Below are 19228 nucleotides of genomic sequence, written 5' to 3' on the forward strand. Positions count from 1 at the left end.
GTAAAGGTAACCCCGCGATAAACGAGGGAACACCGTTTATAATTCAACACCTCCAATTTCATTTGCGTTTAGTGTGACTTCTATTACATCCTATTGTGTTGTGCAGGTGTACCTAATAAAATGACCAGTGAGTGGAAATGGACCCTCGTTGAAAAAATACATAAACAAATAAACCCTGTATAATATGCACAATAAATAGTGATAATTCTAACAAAAACATGTCGATGTACCATAAATAATATTCTTACCAAATTTTCCAAGCGAGCACCCTCGATTAATATCCAATCACCCCCGTCCCTCCGTCCGGAGCCGGTGGACTGAGCAACGCACCCAAAGCAAAGCCGTCCTGCTCGCTTCTTTCTCGGCGTCCGCCGCGCGTCGGTGCTTCTGACCTGTCGTCACAAAGTCCAAGGGGAACACTGCGCCGTGCGTGGCCGTGATGTTGTTGGAAATTCACGTCAGTAGCTCGGTAGTCGAGCGCCACGGAGCCACTGCGTGTGCGGACGCGTCAGCCACTTCCGCGTTCACGTGGACTGTCATTGAGCGGAGGAAGACGAGCGAGAGGAAGAGGCGTGCATTTTACATTAAAAAAAGGAAATTTCACATTTTTTTATTTATTTATTTTAAAACAAGGACGTTTTATTTACGCAGCACATTTCTCGCACCAGCCGATGCGCTTGGATCGCCATGTAAAACATGGGCGTTTCTAGCACATTTTCGGGGGGCTCCCGCAACCCTAAATTGAATCTCAAGAGCTCCAATTAAAAAAATATATATATATTTTCATGCATCTCCTTTTCCAACAAGCCACATTAGTGTGTTGACATGCAGTACTTTGCTGGAAAATACTGTATTATTCCCCCCCCCCCCCCCCCCCCCAAAAAAAAAAAAAAAAAAAAAAAAAAAGAATTACAGGAATGCCCCCCAACTTGCGTTTGTTTGAATTTGAAGCCTTTAAAAGATACATAGTGCAGTACAGTTGCTATGTCAGTACTGTGTTCTGCATGTTTATATTCATGTTCTAAAGAATAGAGGAAGTTATTGAATGTTTCTTTATGTCTAAACAATATATGAAAGAGCCACTCTTTTGAACGGCTCTTTTTAGTTCGTGAAAAGTGGCTCCCTTCGATGAATCAAAAGTCAAAATTATTAAATTCAATTTTCATTTTTGCATAGTTTAATTAAAGCTCATTGTTTATGTTGGCGTTAGCTGACATTTTTTGTCAAAATGTCAAACATTTCATGTGGCTAGAGACAACGCCACTGTCGCGATTTTTTTTTTTTAATCTCAAATTAACTTCGTAATCTCTGATATTTAAGGGATTGCCTAATCGATACTTAAGATTAATTTCCAGATACTTAAGTATAAATCGATACTTAAGTATCCGCGATTTAATGACTGGACTCCTAGGGAAAAAAACAAAACGTGAAAATACGTCAATGGCATCGAATGAGTAAATATCAACCAAAGTTTCTACTAATAAGATAACCGATTGACTGCCCATGACCAAAAAGTGTTATTCTTCTTTTTCATAGCTATAGCAGGCTCATTCTCCCATCTTTTCCCATGTGCACCAAACTTTTCCTTGTGTTAATCAGTTCGGCCTGATTACTAATTCGCAGGCCGTCACGCAGTCCTTGGGGCGGGACAACAGAGCCCCTGTTCTCCCGACTGAACTGAGTTTGCCAAATTGTCATGCGTGTATGTGTCTTTGGCATGTGAAGGTCGCTTGAAATCCAGGGATTAAGATCAAAACGTGCACAGAGGCCCTTTTTTTTTTTTAACTCCTTCAGTATCAGCCATTAAAACAAAAGACGGCTTTAGCCGTCAATGGCAGCGAATGAGTTAAAAAAAAAAAATCTAACCCTCACTTCAAAAGGTCATGAAACACACAGCAATGATATCCGGGCCATAACGGTGCACACACAAAAATGTAGGGAGAGCGACCGTCCAAACGCCGAGACGGGATTCATGTCAGGCTGTGTCTGAAGCAGAGACAGTGCGTAAACAAGCTCGCACCAGCACCGCACATTCCTCATGACTCGACTCCTAAATAGAAAAAAACAAAAAAACACAATATAGTAATCATGTGGCCAAATATTCAAGGAATCAGGACTCGAAACAAGAAAAGATGCAATTCCGTTGCTAAGTAACCGGTGCATCACTGGCTCAAGAATGAATTAGCATTAATCAACAACTATTAAGGTTTGGAAGAAGCTACATATCTAGTTTGGTTGAAAAAAAAAATCATACACACAAAGAAAAGCCGCAAAAACATGTTTTTTGGTCATTACATCCATATCCAAGCCGACAGCGACAAAATAAGATCAAACACCATCATTAAGAGTTTTAATTTAGGCTATATCTCAAGCCTTTTTCTGATGTGAATTCTGCAGTGCGAATGGGCTGCTGCTGTTTGGGTTAGCAACAAATGTCAGTCAAGCAGAACGCGTAAGACTCCATACAACATTAGAGCCTCTGTCTTTAGAGAGAACTCGTTTACAATGTGTAAAAAGGCACACTTTGTAGGTGGTGCTGTTTTGGTTAGCAACAGAGATTCAGTGGGTTTCACAAGGTTGAAAGTCTACGAAAAGATAACGTTTTAACTATCAAGATTTTTATTTTCCTGAACGGAAACAAGAGGCATCGATGGACACAAGTGGATAAATTAACAATCCGGAAAATATTTGAGGAAATAAACTACACACTTAATTGTATCTGAAGATATGGAAAGAAATTTTATTCAAATTCAAACCCCTGCAGATATGATGACAGCATTAGAGATTTTTGCAGCGGCTGAGCATTAAAAAAAAAAAAAAAAAAAAAGGCAATATAATACAAAAGACTTTTATGGCAACCACCTTTGTTCTCCCCATCCTCAATTATACACAATAATAGCTGGCATTCAACAGACAGACTGCATACTTGAATTTAAATATTTCATGAATAAATATTATAAACAAACACGTGGGTGTAGTTTGTTTGTGTGGTCATTTGTATGTGCCCGTAAAAAGACAAGACATTTCAGACGCAGGATACATTTAGATAAAAAAGAAAAATAAAATCTATAAACAACAAACACTTCATGAGACAAACACAGACATGTCCATAAAGACCCCCTCATCCAAGAATAAAAGTTTAAATATCAGATTTCTAAAGTGCATCTGGCCAGGACTTGTCCAATGGAAATCAATCAGGGCTTTTATTTTTACTGTTTTGTCTGAACATGCAGCAGATATATAGCAAAAAAACAACCTACGTACGTGCACGGACTTCATCGGATTCATTAAAGAAATAAAAGTAACACTTTCACATAGATCATCTGCTGTTTGTCCACACTTTTTTCCTCACGATAGAGTTCACCTTGGCTGGAAAAAACAAAACAAAACAAAAAAACACGCACACACAAAAGAAAAACAAAGCACACGTCGGTGAATAATATCCATGGGTCCAGGCTGCATGTGTCCTCCTTATCACTTTCTAGATCTTAGGCAGCTTGGGAGCGCTGACGAGCGGGTTGGCGTCCTGCAGGAAGCGCCTCCCCGTCCCCTTGTAGTCGTACGAGCAGTCGTGTGTCTCTGCATAGCGGTGAGCGGCGCAGAAGTTGCTGCCGCACCTGATTGACCCATCAAACGCAGACATATTCTTATCACATCTATATATAAAATAACCTTTCATTTTTAGCTCCGCAACAATACACAGCGGAAACGGTGATTTGGGATTGTTTTAAAGGGGCTAAGTAACAGAAAATTGAACAGATTTGATGGCCAATTTTCAATGTGATGACTGGCAAATATGTTGATAAAGTTTACATTTATGCGTAGCGTGCATTGTTAATGTATTCCAATTTTGGTTTAAGTCCAAATTTGTCGACTTAGGGATGCAGCCATCCATTATTTCTGGTATTTGGGTAAGAGTTAGGAACATTTTTCAGAAAATTTGAATCCGATTTCAAGTATTTGCAAATAAAAAATAAAAAATAACCCATTCCCACCATAGAATGACCAACTTATATCAATTTTTGGTCAACAACATGTTGCCAACTTAAATTGACAAAAACTACTTTCCTCCTCCTCTTTCCAGAAATTTTGGTGTGAGAAAGACATTTGCTGGTTGAAACAGCACACTCGAGTGAGCGGGGTTTGTTAAAAAGTGATCAGTAGAAACAGTAACAGCCTGTGACTAATTTATGCTAGAGGCAGCGATAACAGAGCCCGCGCCACAGGAAAACACTGGCAACAGGTGCCGTATGTCACCTGCTCGTTATTGCCTCGAACAGGCATTTGAACGCGATTTCATATCGGAAGTCAGGAGCAATAGTTGCAAAAGTAAGATGAGACAAGTTGTTACAGCATGGCAAGATGCCAGGATTATTTGCTGCAGTTTTTTTTTTTTAAATATCCGTTTAATTATAATTTTTTTTAGAGTCGTCTTTATTATTTTTTTCTACTTTTCTTATACCCCTTATACGTAAGTGTTGCATTATGTACTCGAGAGGATTTTGCTGATGTCACTAAGAGAGTGGTTTTAGGGTCTTTCCTTTCAGATCCTGTCACCAACTGCTGTTGTTTTCCCCTGGTCTACTGGTCACACATCTGTGACTCAGCACAGTCAATTTTTTTTCCCCCTTCTTTTTCTTCAGGGCATTCCGAATGGTTATATTGGCTGTGGCCAATACTGGTGCAAAAGCTTCGGTTGATTTTCAATTGAGAATTTCGTGCTACTATCCATAGAGAAATCTGTGCTTCTTATGGTAACATTTGTAACTGAAAATGAAGTCTTCAAAAGGTAAGGCCGAATTAATTTTGCTAGAAAAAAAAAAAAACATGCCTCCGTCTTTCAAGATATGTGTCAGATCCAGAGGGAAATAGCTACACATTAAATTGTGCATATTTGAACCCTTGTATCTTACATTTATCTGTGGGGAGTGTACGAACAAATTCCCGCCGAGAATGACTCAACTGCATCAAAAGCGCTAAACGGTTGACTAAATTGTTAGCCTCGATAGCAAGACGAGCGTTCCAATTTAGCGGTCGCTTTTGGTTGCATTCGGTTGCATCAGCTGGGACGTGGCCCTCAGCCCGAGCGATGCGCCGGGACGCCGCCGTGAGAAGGCCGGCTCGCAGGTTGCGCCTCAGCGGGCGACCCATGAGCTCGCCTTCTCACAGCCCACGGACGAAGCGACCTGACGAGTCCGAGTTTCGCACCTGCACTCGTAGCTGGAGGCCAGGCCGGTCTTCTTGCCACAAAGGAAGCAGTGCTTGGAACTCTTCTTTTTGGCGCCCGTGGAGGCTTTGACTGGAGGTAGGTGGTACGCTGGAGTTCCTTACGCAGAAGAAAAACAATAAAGATAATGGAACCTCTTAACTTTAATGGCCAATGTGGAAAGTGCGTTGCTGATGCTGTTAACCGTTACATAATGATAAATCACATTTTTATGGAATATAAAATACAGAACTCTACCTTTCGGACGCAAAAGACGAGCATATGGCAACGAACCGATTGTCAGCTACCGCAATAAGCTGAAGTAGCAGTCTATGGCTATGACCATAAAGTACAGTAGTTGGCATCCACCAGAGCCTTTCTTCATTTTTACTTCAGGCGTTTGTTCTTCTCGTGCCGTTCTTCAGAAAAAAATAGGAATCCTTTGATGCTAGCTTAAAACGAGTTTGAGCGAGGCGAGGTGAAGGCTAATGTGATGAACTGATGTCACATATTAGGAATTCGGGCCGATTCTATGTATCCACTTCTGACTCATTCGCTGCCAGCCCAGTTAAAATGGATCGTTAGCATCTATACCAGTCAATTGGCAGAATGAGGTAAGCGTTTGAGGACAGAATACTTAAGACAAATTTCAGAGGTTTCAAAGTGTATGACCTTCACTGCGGTAAAGCCAGAAGCACGCAAACAAACAGAGTGAGTAGTAGCCATCGTAAAATGGCGTAATCGATAGTCTAGGCTCCATAGATTGTTTGAACAGAAGCTTACTTGTGCGACTCCTTACGGTTTTATGCTTCCTTATGGTTATATTCACTCTGAACCCTATTCTGTCAAAATTGTTCACAGGGAAAAGAATTGAGGATAATGAGCAGCTCGCGGTAGGATGAGCTGAGGGAGCGTCGACCAATAAAGTGGTAATGGTTCCTAGATTGGATTAATATTGTCTTTTACGCACCTCATTTCGCAACAAATCAGACATTTATTGGATCAGAGCTGTGCTGCACGATGCATGCAACAACAAACTGAACTGCTTTGACCGTCAATCGGTGGGGACGTCTTCAATGAAAGTGCTGACAAAAAGCGATGTCATACACTGCTCCAGATCTTCAACTTGTCAAGTCGCAGCAGGGCTCCATCAAACAGACCGGTTAGAAAAATACCAAATGCTTCCATTTACACTATTGTGTGTGTAGTAAAACTACAGTAAAAGTATATTAGAAAAGCCCCATTAATAAACAAACAGCAATGAGAAAAAAATGAGATGGTCCCCATTCGGTTACATTTTCCCAGAATTTAAATGTCTCACAAATTCTCCTAGGATATGTGAAACACAAACCATCGTCTGTCTGCAGACATTTGTCGTCTTTTCAGCATCAATAATGACTCATTTTGAACGGAAGGTCTTTAGCACAAAAACAGCCCGTCTATGCAAGGGCAGATTCAAAGGTTTTGTGAATTTTCTGTCGTTTTTTTTTTTCTTTCTATCTGTACTTTTCACTTGCTTGGTCATGCGGTATTGTGGACTTTTAACACTGAACATTTTTTTCCAGTGCAACAGGGGAATTTGAAATACTGCAGGAATAAAAAAACTAAACAAAACAACAGTAGAATAACACCACATATCACAACTAGGACACAATACAGGGGTCAAGCTCTTTTCTGTAGAAGTGTGGCAGCCAGGAATGCAAGACCTAGCAAATACATTGCTAAGATCGTGTGATGACAATGACTATGCAGGGCCTAAATACTTATATGGACTTTCAAATTGCAAATGACTTCCTGGATGACAGTCATGGAAGTAAACAAATTCACAAGTAATGTGCATCTATCTTACCAATTCTTCCAAATGAAGGAATGAGTCCCCCACAGGACATCAGAGACTTGTTGGCCTGGGTAAATACAAGTCAAATTTTTCAAACAGGGAACTCAATTGTAGATGTTAAACAGATGTTGAAGTTACAATGAAAATGGTCTGTATTTGTTATAAAACCAGAAAAGACTTTTTTTCTTTTTAACTATTAAAGGCTAATTTAAAAGATTAACACTATTACATATGAATTAGTATCATAAATTTAGTGGTAGTGTTAATTAAAAAATACAATGGAATAGGACACTATGAATGTCATAACATAAATACCATTCAATCCTACTTCTAAGTCAAAGTGATCCATCAAAAAAAAAAAAAAACAACACAGACAGCTGTCTGTTCTCACCGAGTGCAAGGAGGCTGCCGCTCTGTGTCGTGCGCCGTCCTCCTGAGAGAAGCTCGTCAGCCTAGAGCCCAGGATGCTCGATCCTATAGGAGTAGCGGGGGGCAGGGGAAGGCCTAGGTCGCCTCGCCTCGCGTTGCTTCCGTCGATGGGTCTGGCCGAGAGAGACGCCAGGAGAGGAGAGTTGCTCAGTGAGCCCAGTTGCTCTCGACAAGCTTGGTTGGCTATCTTAGTGATGCCTCTTGCTTCCCTCTTGGAGAGAAGCTCGGGCCTCTTGCCGGGCGAATCCAACTTAATGCTCCGCAGGCACCCCGCGTGATTGGACATCATGGATGGGAGGGGGGATGGGCTGCCCGGCTTCATCTGTGCCGCAGAATGTACTTGAAGCGGGAGGGTGGAGTCGAAAGGCTGAAAACGTGGCTTTGGGGAGCTGGAAGAGGCCGACGGCGACGGGGGGCTTAAATGGAAGGAAGTGCTGAGCTGCGTTAGGTCCGCTCTTCCGGTCAGGGTGTCGCCGCCGGTCCCGAGCGTCCAAGTGCTGAGAGGGGATGGGGGCAGCGGCAACTGGTGCGGGGCCCCGACTTCGAAGGCTCGGCAAGCTTCCTCCGATTGCGTGGACAGATCCAGACTCAGGGGGTCAGCCAGCTCGCCAAAGGAAGCGGTGGCCTGTGACGGCGCCACCAGGCCGCCGGCCTCCTCCAATAAACTTAACCCGACCGCCTCACCGACCGGCTTAAGTGGGTCGAAAGCGGCTTCAGGTGAGCCCCTGGTGCACAGTGGAGGTAGCTGAGGGTACACACAGTCCCTCATCAGCCTGGTGCCACCAATGTCTAAGCGGGACACTTTAGGAGGGGGCCGAATCTTTGTGAAAGGTGGACACGTCTCCCACGCCTCCTCTTCTTGAAGCATATAGCAGGACGGCGAAGGGAAAGAGTGAGGGTGTCGTCTCGGAGCGTGCAACTGGGAAGAAGTGGAAGCAGCAGTGGCGGCGGCGGGCCGAGACGGGTCTGTGAGTTCTTGGTCCGCTATGGGAGGTAGAGGTCCACTGGACTGGCGAGACTGGGTAATCTGGGGGAGCGAACGCAAGAGGCGCTGATGGATTCGCGTGATGGAAGGCGTCGAGTGGCCAGCACCGCCGCAGGGACCGACGGGTGGACGTGGTTTTGCCTTACTCATTTTCTTCGGCTGTAAAATGGGACACCGGCACAAAATCAAACTATAGAACTGTACAATTTAATGTATTCGAAATATGGCTACTACTAACAATTATTTTAGCCTGACTAATATTTTTATAATAACCAAATTTAAACCATTTTTATGTCTATCCCTTCATTTAACAACAGCACAGTATTTTAAATTGACAGTACAGCCACATTGTGTCATACCTTCTTGTTGATGTTCATGTCTTCCATCTTGGCTTTGAGCAGCTTCATTTTATTCATGGTGATGGAGTTCTCCAGGATTTGCGCAGCAGCAGAACGCTCAGCACTGCTGCTGCCACCCTCCTCCACAGCGCACATGTTGTACACCGAGCCGCCGCTGAAAAACAGGAGCAAGAGTGTACATGCATGTCCTCAGTTTACAACAAGATTCTATTCCTATCAATAAGTCAAAACATTTCCTTTTAATGATGTGAATTTGTGAATAACAAAACGCAAAGGCGGGATTCAACACTGTTTGAATGCAGACCTGAGAGATTCAGACAGAGGTGTGAGGGAACCATCTCCCCTGTCCACCACCCGAAAAAAGTTGAGCTGATCGCCTTCGCGGTAGACCACGAATGTGACTTGTTTGTTGACTGAGTTTTTCTCCCAACCTTCCTCCTTTGTGCCCTCCATCGAGTCCACTACATCTTTCACAGGGTCCTCCATGGTTACTTGGAAAAGAAGAGAAGAGTTTCAGGAGAGTCTGCATAATTGGTACACAAAAAAAGAACTGTTTCTGGCTTTTAAGTAGTCTTTTTTTTACCCCTTCTGGTGTTGATTGGACCGCCCCTCATAGCCAAGACTAGCTTTAAAGTACAGCCCTCCGCAATGCTGCAAAAAAAAAAAACACATGCTGACTCTTAGTGCGGCAGAAAAAAAAAGAAAAAAAATCAAACAGAAGCCAAGAAACAAATACGTTTGGGGTAAAAAAAAAAAAAAAAAAAAAATAGGCACAATCTGATTCCCACATCAATTTGAATGTTTGACGACACAACAAAAGAGACGTCAAATTTAAGTCATTCATTAAGTATAGCAGAATAATTGTTACAGTGGATTCAAAGTGAAGAAAAGGAGGGCGGGGAACCATTTACCCATAATCGTGTAGACAGTGTTCATCATCTAGTTCCAGGTTGTTCCAGATGAGGTGTTGCTGGGAAACTGGGATGCCTTTGCACACGCACACAAAGGCCACGAGAGAAATCAGTACAGAGCGCCGCCACAGGTTTATGAGCAGCTATACTTCAGTAACAAAAGCTGATTCATGATTGCCCTCTTTAGACGAATAAATGGTACTGCAAATGGAGGTCCGTTTCATCACCTCATTGGTGGAGGCGCTCATCTAATAATCACTCTGCATTTCTCATTTTCACATTTCTGCACTGCAGTTGCTTGGCTTTATTTACTGCCCAGATTTATCTTTTGAGTGTTTTGCTCTGGATGATATGTTAGTTTCTCCCTGGCAAATTATCCAAGATGTAATGCTGCAGTTGACGCATGTAGGAAATCAGTCATTACAGGTAGTTCACATCGGCACCTTTTTTTTTTTTTAACCCTTTCCATACCTTAGGATTAAGCAGTAGACTATGGGTCTGTTTCACAAAAAAAAAAAAAAAAACCAAACAAAAAAAAAAACACTGAATGAATGACCACTCTACCACAGGGCCATGCCTCACAGCACATACAGTACAGTATGTACTTTGTTGTCAAGTGCAAGATGTCTTAACTTGTCCGGCTTCCAACATGTTGGCCTTTCGCTCCCTCATAAATGAGAAGAGGTTAATTTCATAATCTTCTTCTACTAAAAATCTACATTGAATACAAATAAAAAATGATGCAATGCCACTATCTACAGGATATATGTAGGAAAAACTTGGGTTTACAAATTTGCTCTCGGAAAGGCACTCCACATCTACCCATTGAAAACTGCACTTATAAATACAATACAGTCAGCCCCCGGCTTACGAGCACCCTGATTTGCGAACAATTCACCTTACGAGCGTGGATCAGGGAGATTTTTGTCCTCCGCTTACGAGCAAACCACTCGCCTTACGAGCATTCCGACTAACCAGCCAATGAGTATGTAGAAATGTTCTCGCCTAACTGCGTCAACATATCCAGCAGTTGCGTCATCTACAATCATTAACAGATACTTGTGGCGGTAACGTGAACGCTATTGGTCTTACAACCTCACACTGACTGTCTCACTCACGGTGTCTAAATATATTACCATTTAAGTGTAGTGTTTGTACAGCTAAAGGGAAAAACAGCTGACATGAAATTAAATGTGCCGATTGCAGGACAAAGAATTGTCATTGGTTTAAATGTGTTTTTTTTAATTAATTGTCAATACATTCCAACCGTTTAAAAAAAAAAGTGCGAATAATTATCAGTCAGTCAAGGAGACGCCAATATGCTATTGGTCGATTAAGGTCACCCGGTCTCACTCACGGAGATGCTATTGGCCGGCGTCACACGTCAATCACAGAAATGCCGATATGCTATTGGCCGAACGCCTTTATCTAGCTTGATGGGACAGGATGGAAGGAAGTAGAGAAAATGAGTGAAAAACGGAATGTTTTGAAGACTTTGCAAACTTTATCTGTTAGACATAGCTTCTAAAATTACTAGCAGCGGTAAAGGAAGAAATAAGAGGATGATGTTTTAGTATCTCCGTGATTTGCACCATGACTGAAAGAGTTACTGTAACACTGTAAGACCAATAGCCTATCTGCGTTGCCGTGTTAACTCAAGACGTTGAGCTCTGCACCCTGTTACGGGTGGTATTGCAGTGCTAATGGTTGCTTGACAAAACTGCATGTCATGTTAGTCGGCGACCTCCCGACATGCTTTGGGACAGCGCCATTGTTGCAATTCTGTGAGTTGAAACCAACAGTGAACTGACGCTCGAACAAGCTATAAGTGTGGTGCCTAGGTAATACTACACACACAACCTCCCCTCCGCCTCCACCCAGCTCAATTCACGTCGGAAAAAACAGCTGACATGAAATTAAGTGTGCCGATTGCAGGACAAAAAACCGTCACAGGTTTAAATGTGTTTTAATCAATAAGATGTCAATACATTCCAACCGTTTAAAAAAAAAGTGCGAATAAATTATCAGTCAGTCAAGGAGACGCCAATATGCTATTGGTCGATTAAGGTCACCCGGTCTCACTCACGGAGATGCTATTGGCCGGCGTCACACGTCAATCACAGAAGTGCCGATATGCTATTGGCCGAACGCCTTTATCTAGCTTGATGGCACAGCTGGTTGGGATGGAAGGAAGTAGAGAAAACCCTGACTGAAAAAGTTACTGTGACACTGTAAGACCAATAGCATATCTGATTTACCGTATTGACTTCGAGCATTCATCTCTGCTCATCTCTGCTTATCTCAGCACAAGTCACGTCTTTCCAAAGGTAAAAGTCATTTTTCCTTTGTATTTGTTATTTAATGCAACTGTACAGTAGATTATGTCACTCAATATTAATATATGCATACAGCGTGATGATTTTACCTAAGGCTTCTGCGCGCGTTGCACGCATTCACGAATTAACATGGGTTTGGATTGCCCGCTATACGAGCAATTCGAGATACGAGCGTAGCCGCTGAACGGATTAAGTTCGTAACCCGGGGGCCCACTGTACATTGATGGTAGTAAAAGGTTGAATTCCAGTTGATGAAAAAAAAAGGTCCATATGAATGGCTTATTTTCTCCTTGAATATTATTAGTAAAAAGACATGACTACTTTGTCTTGTGTTGTTTTCATCATGGATACGGCAGGAACAGTGAATTTCCCTTGTGGTTGAACAAAGTATCCATTGAGAAACACATTTGCCATTTTGTACGAAATGAAAACACAAGAGTCTCATCAAAAAATAGTTAGAAATGAAAGACTGATCTCGAGAGAAATCTTGGGAATGCAAATGAAGTGAGCCAGTGGACTTCGTGACCCGGCACTGGAGCCAAGCCACCATTTGGGAGCTGGAGTTGTGTGCGCCATCACCAAAACACTGGCTGACTCATGTCTACGCATAAACACTTGAGGTATTTTGAACAGGGTCAGAATCAGAGTGTCGCTCACGAACCGAAAGCCTGTTAGGCTTCAAAACACGAAAGATTCATGACAAGACATGAAAATCAATGTCCTCACAACATTTATTGGTACCTTCAAGCCTTTGGATCTTGGCCTTGACTGAGATGACAGCCTCAAAGGGCAACACGCGTAGCTCGAAACAGGTCCCAGTCAGGGTCTCGATGAAAAGCTCCATGGGGTCGTACAGAGGAAGCTTGTGGTGAAAAGCTCCCAGGCGGTCGTCGTTGAAGGAGGGAGGCTCCTTCCTGTCGGTCATCTTGCTAGGTGCCAGGGGGTTGGTGGGGAATAGGGAAAGGTGGGTCGTGGGGGGGGAGTTAGGAGGGTAGCCAAAGCGGAGGTGTGGCCCAAGCTGAGGCAGAGAGGAGCAGGTTGTGCTTCCTGGCCGGGGGACCGTCACTCATCATGTGTGATAACCACAACTGTTAGGAAAAACAAAATACATGACAATATCAAACCAACAGGTCGGGTGTTTTTTAAAACTGGGCATGTGCTTCTCAAATAGTGGCCAAGGAGATTTATTAGTTTAACAGACCTATTATGCTGACCCATTTTAAAACTTAAAACATAAAACTCAATTTTTTTTGCTTCAATTCAATGTATATTGTGCTGCACCTTCTGCTTTGGGAATATTCGTCAACTGGGGCACTTTCATACAGACATAGGGATCGACTTTTATTCAGCGTCAGTTTTATTACAAGTACTTTACAGAAGAAAAAGAATAGATGTCTGAGGATATGTATATACTGCCTACATGTAGACTATTCGCTAAGATGTCTATGACACTTCACATTATGTGCAAGCATGAATTTAGCTGATTTTACACGACCACATTTTAAGGCAAGGTTGTGTGGTTGTTTTAAAAACAATGTTTAACTCTGTATTATGTTTAGTTTGACTCCAAACTTCAACTGGCAATACCCGGCTGGACTGTAAATATTGGTTGTATACATTTTTTATGGTTATATATCACTATTAGTAGTTACATTACTCATCCATATTACAGTAGTATTGAATATTTTATGACTTGCCACACACCAACATGCAATGTCATAATCAGTCTTTTGATATTATGGATTGTAGAAGAAGGAATCTCTAAATTCCTTGCAATTAAAAATGTCCAGAAACATTGTTCTTAAACTGTTAAGACTATTTTTTTCATGCTCACACAGTGGTGATTCTCGCCATATCTTGGCTTGTGAAAGACAGCCTTTTAGGCCTTTTACATCCCATTATGACATTCAGTTGTTTCCAATTAACCAGCGGAATGTTAACCATTCAATCGTCATTCTTGTCTTTTTTTTGCCTGTGTCTCAACTTTTTTTGAAACATGTTCCAAGCATCGATTTTCAAATTTGCAGTTAATCATTTTAAACTTCAAATATCTTGCCTTTGTAGTCTATGGACCTGAATATAGGTTAAAGATGATTTGTAAATCATTGTACTCTGGTTTAATTTACTATTTAAACAACATCCCAACTTTATTGCAATTGGGGTTGTAATTAAAGTGAGTGAATATTTTAAAATATGGGCGGCACAGTGGGAGAGCGGATAGCAACACTTCTTTACAATTCAGAGTCCTGAGTTAAATTCCAACTCACTCTGGTCCTTCTATGTGAAGTTTGCATGTTCTCCCCATGCCTGTGTGAGCTCCAAAAACATGCACGGTAGGTGTACTGGACATTCTAAACTGTCCTTAGGTGAAATTGGGTGTGTGAATGGTTGTTAGTCCCTATGTGCCCTGCGAAACCAGTTCAGGATGTCCCCCATCTACTACCCGAAGACGGCTGGGATAAGCACCAGCAAGCCTGTGACCCTACTGAGGATAAGCGGCTATAGATAATGGATGGATATTAAAATATTTCTTTGGGTGGATAGGTGCTAAAATACTTCTCTAGCAGAATGACTGAAATAGCTATTAATCGTAGTAACAAGCAAAAAACTGAGAATTGTTCAGTTTTTTTTTTTTATCAAGAAACTATCCAATGTACCATACTTAGGTGTCTGATTAGCGCAGGGGTCAACAATGTAGCCCCCGAAGATCACATGAGTAGCCTGCAGGCCTGTTGTGCAAATAGCTTACAAAATATAGAACATTGGTGATTTTCTATGAATTTTACAAACAAATATACATGCATTACATTTACATTATATATTAGACTTGATTTACATATTTACTACAGCTGTTGTGAAAAATCATTAATATGATCGGTGTCCTCACATAAACATGTAGCCCTTCGTATTACTCGGTACCAAACAAGTAGCTTTCACTTTCAAAAAGGTTGGTGACCCCAGGTTCAACGTTATGATATAGTACAGTAGCCAACATTTCTTTTTCCTCGACAGTTAATAACTCTAATGCTACTTAAATCCTCATCGCAGTCATGTTACGTGCAGTTAAGATATGGAAGGCCTTCTAATGCTGACTGAAGAGAAGAGACCACTCTTCTGACTTTGAAATTCTACTTTGATCTTTCGGGGTACTGTATATTATGGATAACATTTACAAGACGGTAAAAGAGCTGCTCAGGAAAAAGAAAAGTGCACTTGAGTGCAAATCTGATCATTCAATGGCCTCATGAAACATTCAGAGGCACACGCAAGGCATTGGCCAGAAGTCAAAAGATCAGGTGTGCAGCAGGAGGCCGCCTAAGAAGTGCCAACTAAACCCAGCATGTGACAATTGAGAGGCCGTCTTCATGTGTTAAACAACACAACAGAGAATTCAGAATAAAAGTATCTATGACAATAACAAGTGTTAATTTTTGATAGGCACGTGACAATCATTTAATATAGGGGTCGTCTTGAGATTGGTTCCTTTGTTCCATGACCAATGTAAACATACAGTGGAGCCTTGAGCTATAAGTGACCCAATTTCTGAGTTGTCCTTACTCTTTAAACACACTAAAGAGGTGTTGTACAGCCATTATTTTTGAAAATGTAAACATATCCTTCTGAGACCCATCTTATTCATGTGTGTCCACTGTTGTGTCTATTTTGTCGAAGCAAGCATGAAAAGTTAATTGCATCCCAGTCAAACGCGAGGCATCATTGAAAAGGTCTGGATGTCCGCAACTGAGCACACTAGGAAGGTTAGAGATTTCAATCTTGGGTTTTCAGCAAATTGCAAATTTCAGCAAGTTTTTCTATGTATAAAAAAGTTACAAATTTCATCAAGTAGTCTCATTCAACTGGCCCATACACCCAGAACTCCTAAAAGCTTAAACAACATAGTATAGACGCCAAATATGACAATTATCGAAATTCACTGCATTACAACATGAACAACGATCACGATTCTGGCAGGCCTACAGCAACATTGCTCATAGTAGCCCAAAAACAACAACAACAACAACAACAAGATTATCGTAGGATGATGCGATAACTCATTCATTTCACTAAATTGATTCTGACAAAAAAAAAGAAATCTGACAAATGAAGTCCTAACTTTATGCTTTTACAAAACACAAATTGTAAACTTGTTTCAATTCAAACTATATTTAAAGAAAATAAGCATACTAAATAAAATTTGGCCATGGAAGGAATTCAAATTGTACATCACAGCACCACCTCCTTATATGTGATGTGTTTTCACAAAACCAAGCTTATGTTGCGGAGACAGGTTTGAGTTATTGACGAAAATTTGAATTTGACAGAAATGTCCATAATGGGATTTCTACAAAAACAACCTTATGATCTTGACTTCAATTTCCCAGCAGCCAAAAATAATCAAATTGTAATAAAAATGTATGAAAATTATGAATACTAGACGTTGCGCACTCAAACTTTAAACGCGTTTTCCTCAAAAACAGTCATTTCAATTTGATGACATTCAAATCGAATCAGAATTGGAATAAATCAATATTCTGTTGTCATTTTCTGAGATCTCCGCTTGATTTTGTGAAAACGCAACACATATTTTTGAACATCTTGCGATGGGGATAAAATATTAGTCAGAGCTAATGATGTGATGCAGTGCAGCAACTTTGTAAGGATTTTCTGGCAGCATCAATCAAATCCTCAATGGTGTGGCCTGTGAATGCACACACAAAGCTGGAACATGCCATTACCTTTGTGTCATCGTCATCCTTGTTGGGGGTAGGGTGGACAGGTGTACCTAATCATGTGGCCACCCGGCGCACAATAGCCGATTACAAGTGCTTTAAAAAGCACAACACAATGGGAAATTATGGGATGTCTTGCTTTCACTGTGGGGTATTCATCGACGAGGCCTTAGTGTGGGTCTTGTAGATGCCCAATTGGCCTTTCATGAGAAGCTATCAAGCTACGATGACATAAAAAGAAGCAAAAGTGTTACTTACCGTGAATAACGAGGCTAACCGAAGCTTCTGTCCTCAGCCGACGTTGCCATGTTAGCAGACAACTCAAACAATGGCTACCGCTCCGCACATAGGGCTAAGCTAGCTAGCCGGCGAGCTAGGCTACACCCGTGGGCTCCGTCCTCGCTCCCCGTGCGCCGGTGTCGCTGTCGTGGGCGGTGTTACGTTCGCGAAAACAGAGCATTGCATCACGTTCAACGCCACAAACGGAACTGAACCGGGTGGCGTCTGTGGTAGGTCGCCGTGTTCGCGACGCCGTCGTACCTGTCACTCACCCCGGAGGCGGGTGAGACGACGCCTCCGTAGCTGAATTTGATTGACATAGTGAAGTAACCAATCGCGGCAGGGAGGAGGTGCTATAATCGGGCGTTACGTTTGATTGACATCAAGTGTAACCAGTTGTTGTCTTGAATGTTGATACAGAGGCAAATCAAGGCGGGCTTTTGATTTCATGGCACCATATTCTAACCAATTATTTTCAGTGTTTGTCAGAAGAACAGTATGGGTTCGCCCCCATCCTGTTCTTGTTTGTAACTGGCAGTAGGATGTAACAAACCTTTGCTTATTCATTATAACCCATTCAATTTTCAGTATGAGTATGCGTTTGCAATCATAAATGTAATTAAAGCCCTTATTAATTTATTTAACACGCCTAAACCAGGGGTGCCAATATTTTTCAGGATATTCCTTCCATCCATTTTCTATAGCCACTTCTCTTCAGTAGGGTTGCTGGCTCTCTGGTAGCTGTCTTCAGGCATTAGGTGGGGGACATCCTCAATTGGTTGGGAGCCAATTGCAGGGCACACCGGGATGAACAATCATTCACACACCCAATCCCGCCTGAGGGAAATTTAAAGCACAGGTGTCCTTCTCCAGTCCTTGAGGGCTGGTATCCAGCATGCTTTCTGAGCTTCTCTCTCAAACACACCCGATTAAATTGAGCAGAGCTTACAAATAAGATAATAATTTGAATCAGGTGTGTTTTGGAGAGAAAACCAGAAAACATGCAGGATACCGGTCCTCAAGGACTGGAGTTTGACACCTATGAGTGTCCAATACACCTGCAATGCAATTTTTGGAGTGCGCGAGGAAGCCATAGTCCCTGGAGGGAACGCATGTGGGCTTGGGGAGAACACGCAAATACCACACAGGAAGGCTGGGGTGAGCTGGAATTGAACACGGGACTCAAAACTGAAGCGGATGTGCTTATCACTCTTCTACCAAGCCCCTTTATTAGGGTTACTGGATGTAAAATTCCCCGGTCAAATAGTTAATGTACATTTTTTTTAGTTTTATTGCCAGGGTTCCTTCACATTTGGAATTTTGAAATTCCATACTTTTCCATACCCTGATATACAAGCTTCACTGGGTTTTTCCTATAAAATAGGCTGAATATGCTATAGCTGAGTATATTGCATTAAGGTCCTTAGTGTAATGTACTGAGCAACACTTTCTCCTCAGTGAGGAAAGCCAGCTGAGATTTCAATGTTCGTGCTGCGTTTGTCATGGTTTCATAAATTGAATTGCATACTGCACACAATCTTGCTCAGCACATTCATTGTACAAGTCTTAAGTAAAGATCAATACTCAGAATTGAGTATTAAAATTTTGGTGTCATTTTGCTTTTGAATGATTTTAATGAATAAATCGCTTGCACATAATTGACTACGCATTCTGGGTTGCAGCCCAAGAGGAGACGTCATTCTTGAAACCAATGACCTTTGCAAAAAAAAACACCCAAAAACTTCTGATTGGCTTTTAGCCAGAAAACCCAAATTACAAGAAATAAAATGCATTACTTAGTGACTTAAGCTAAGCAAAACTTTGCTTTTCACTTGTAGTGTGTGTGACAGAGTGACGGCAACAGAATAAAAACTATATATATATCTTGAAAAAATGGCAGACCGATTACGACTTTTGGACAAAAAAAAAAAAAAATCACCTCTGCAAGAGGCCTATATGCCTAAAAGTCACTTGAGGATTGACGGCCATCATGGACTCCTTTACAATCCGAAAAATAACACTTGGTTCAGGGCCAGGTGCTGAAGAGGACAAGTTTTTCGAAAACCCCTTCAGCAGTTAAAATTCAAAATATCAAAGTTTACTGACAACAGATGGCAATAGGTCACGCGCCAGGCTCAGGTGATACTACCATAAAG

General features: G+C 41.7%; 2 protein-coding genes across 5 annotated transcripts in view; both read right to left on the bottom strand.

The window, feature by feature from the left end:
* The window catches only part of marchf8 (membrane-associated ring finger (C3HC4) 8), a 63639-nt gene extending 63147 nt beyond the window's left edge, over positions 1-492 (bottom strand). For both annotated transcript variants that reach the window (XM_088421575.1, XM_088421574.1), the window contains exon 1: positions 249-492. The gene's annotated coding sequence lies outside the window, so the exon portion shown is untranslated. The remainder of the gene's footprint in view (positions 1-248) is intronic.
* A 2221-nt stretch (positions 493-2713) lies between these two features.
* On the bottom strand, positions 2714-17359 carry zfand4 (zinc finger, AN1-type domain 4). 3 transcript variants are annotated; one of them, XM_088422099.1, is made up of 10 exons: positions 17052-17359; positions 12805-13151; positions 9728-9803; positions 9400-9467; positions 9121-9307; positions 8817-8970; positions 7435-8616; positions 7056-7110; positions 5209-5317; positions 2714-3617 (listed from the first exon to the last, which is right to left on the bottom strand). In XM_088422099.1, exons 2-10 carry the CDS (start codon positions 12986-12988, stop codon positions 3482-3484), a joined length of 2151 nt encoding a protein of 716 aa, XP_088278225.1. In that variant the 5' UTR covers positions 12989-13151; positions 17052-17359; the 3' UTR covers positions 2714-3481. The 3 variants fall into 3 exon arrangements, with proteins under 3 accessions (XP_088278225.1, XP_088278224.1, XP_088278226.1); XM_088422098.1 differs by having other exon boundaries at positions 5209-5326; XM_088422100.1 differs by lacking the exons at positions 9728-9803; positions 17052-17359 and having other exon boundaries at positions 5209-5326; positions 12805-12948.
* Between the last annotated feature and the right edge of the window lie 1869 nt (positions 17360-19228).

The sequence above is a fragment of the Hippichthys cyanospilos genome, chromosome 8 (assembly GCF_059441005.1).
Source record: "Hippichthys cyanospilos isolate Australia breed blue-spotted pipefish chromosome 8, RoL_Hcya_1.0, whole genome shotgun sequence".
In the NCBI taxonomy this organism is placed as follows: Eukaryota; Metazoa; Chordata; class Actinopteri; order Syngnathiformes; family Syngnathidae; genus Hippichthys; species Hippichthys cyanospilos.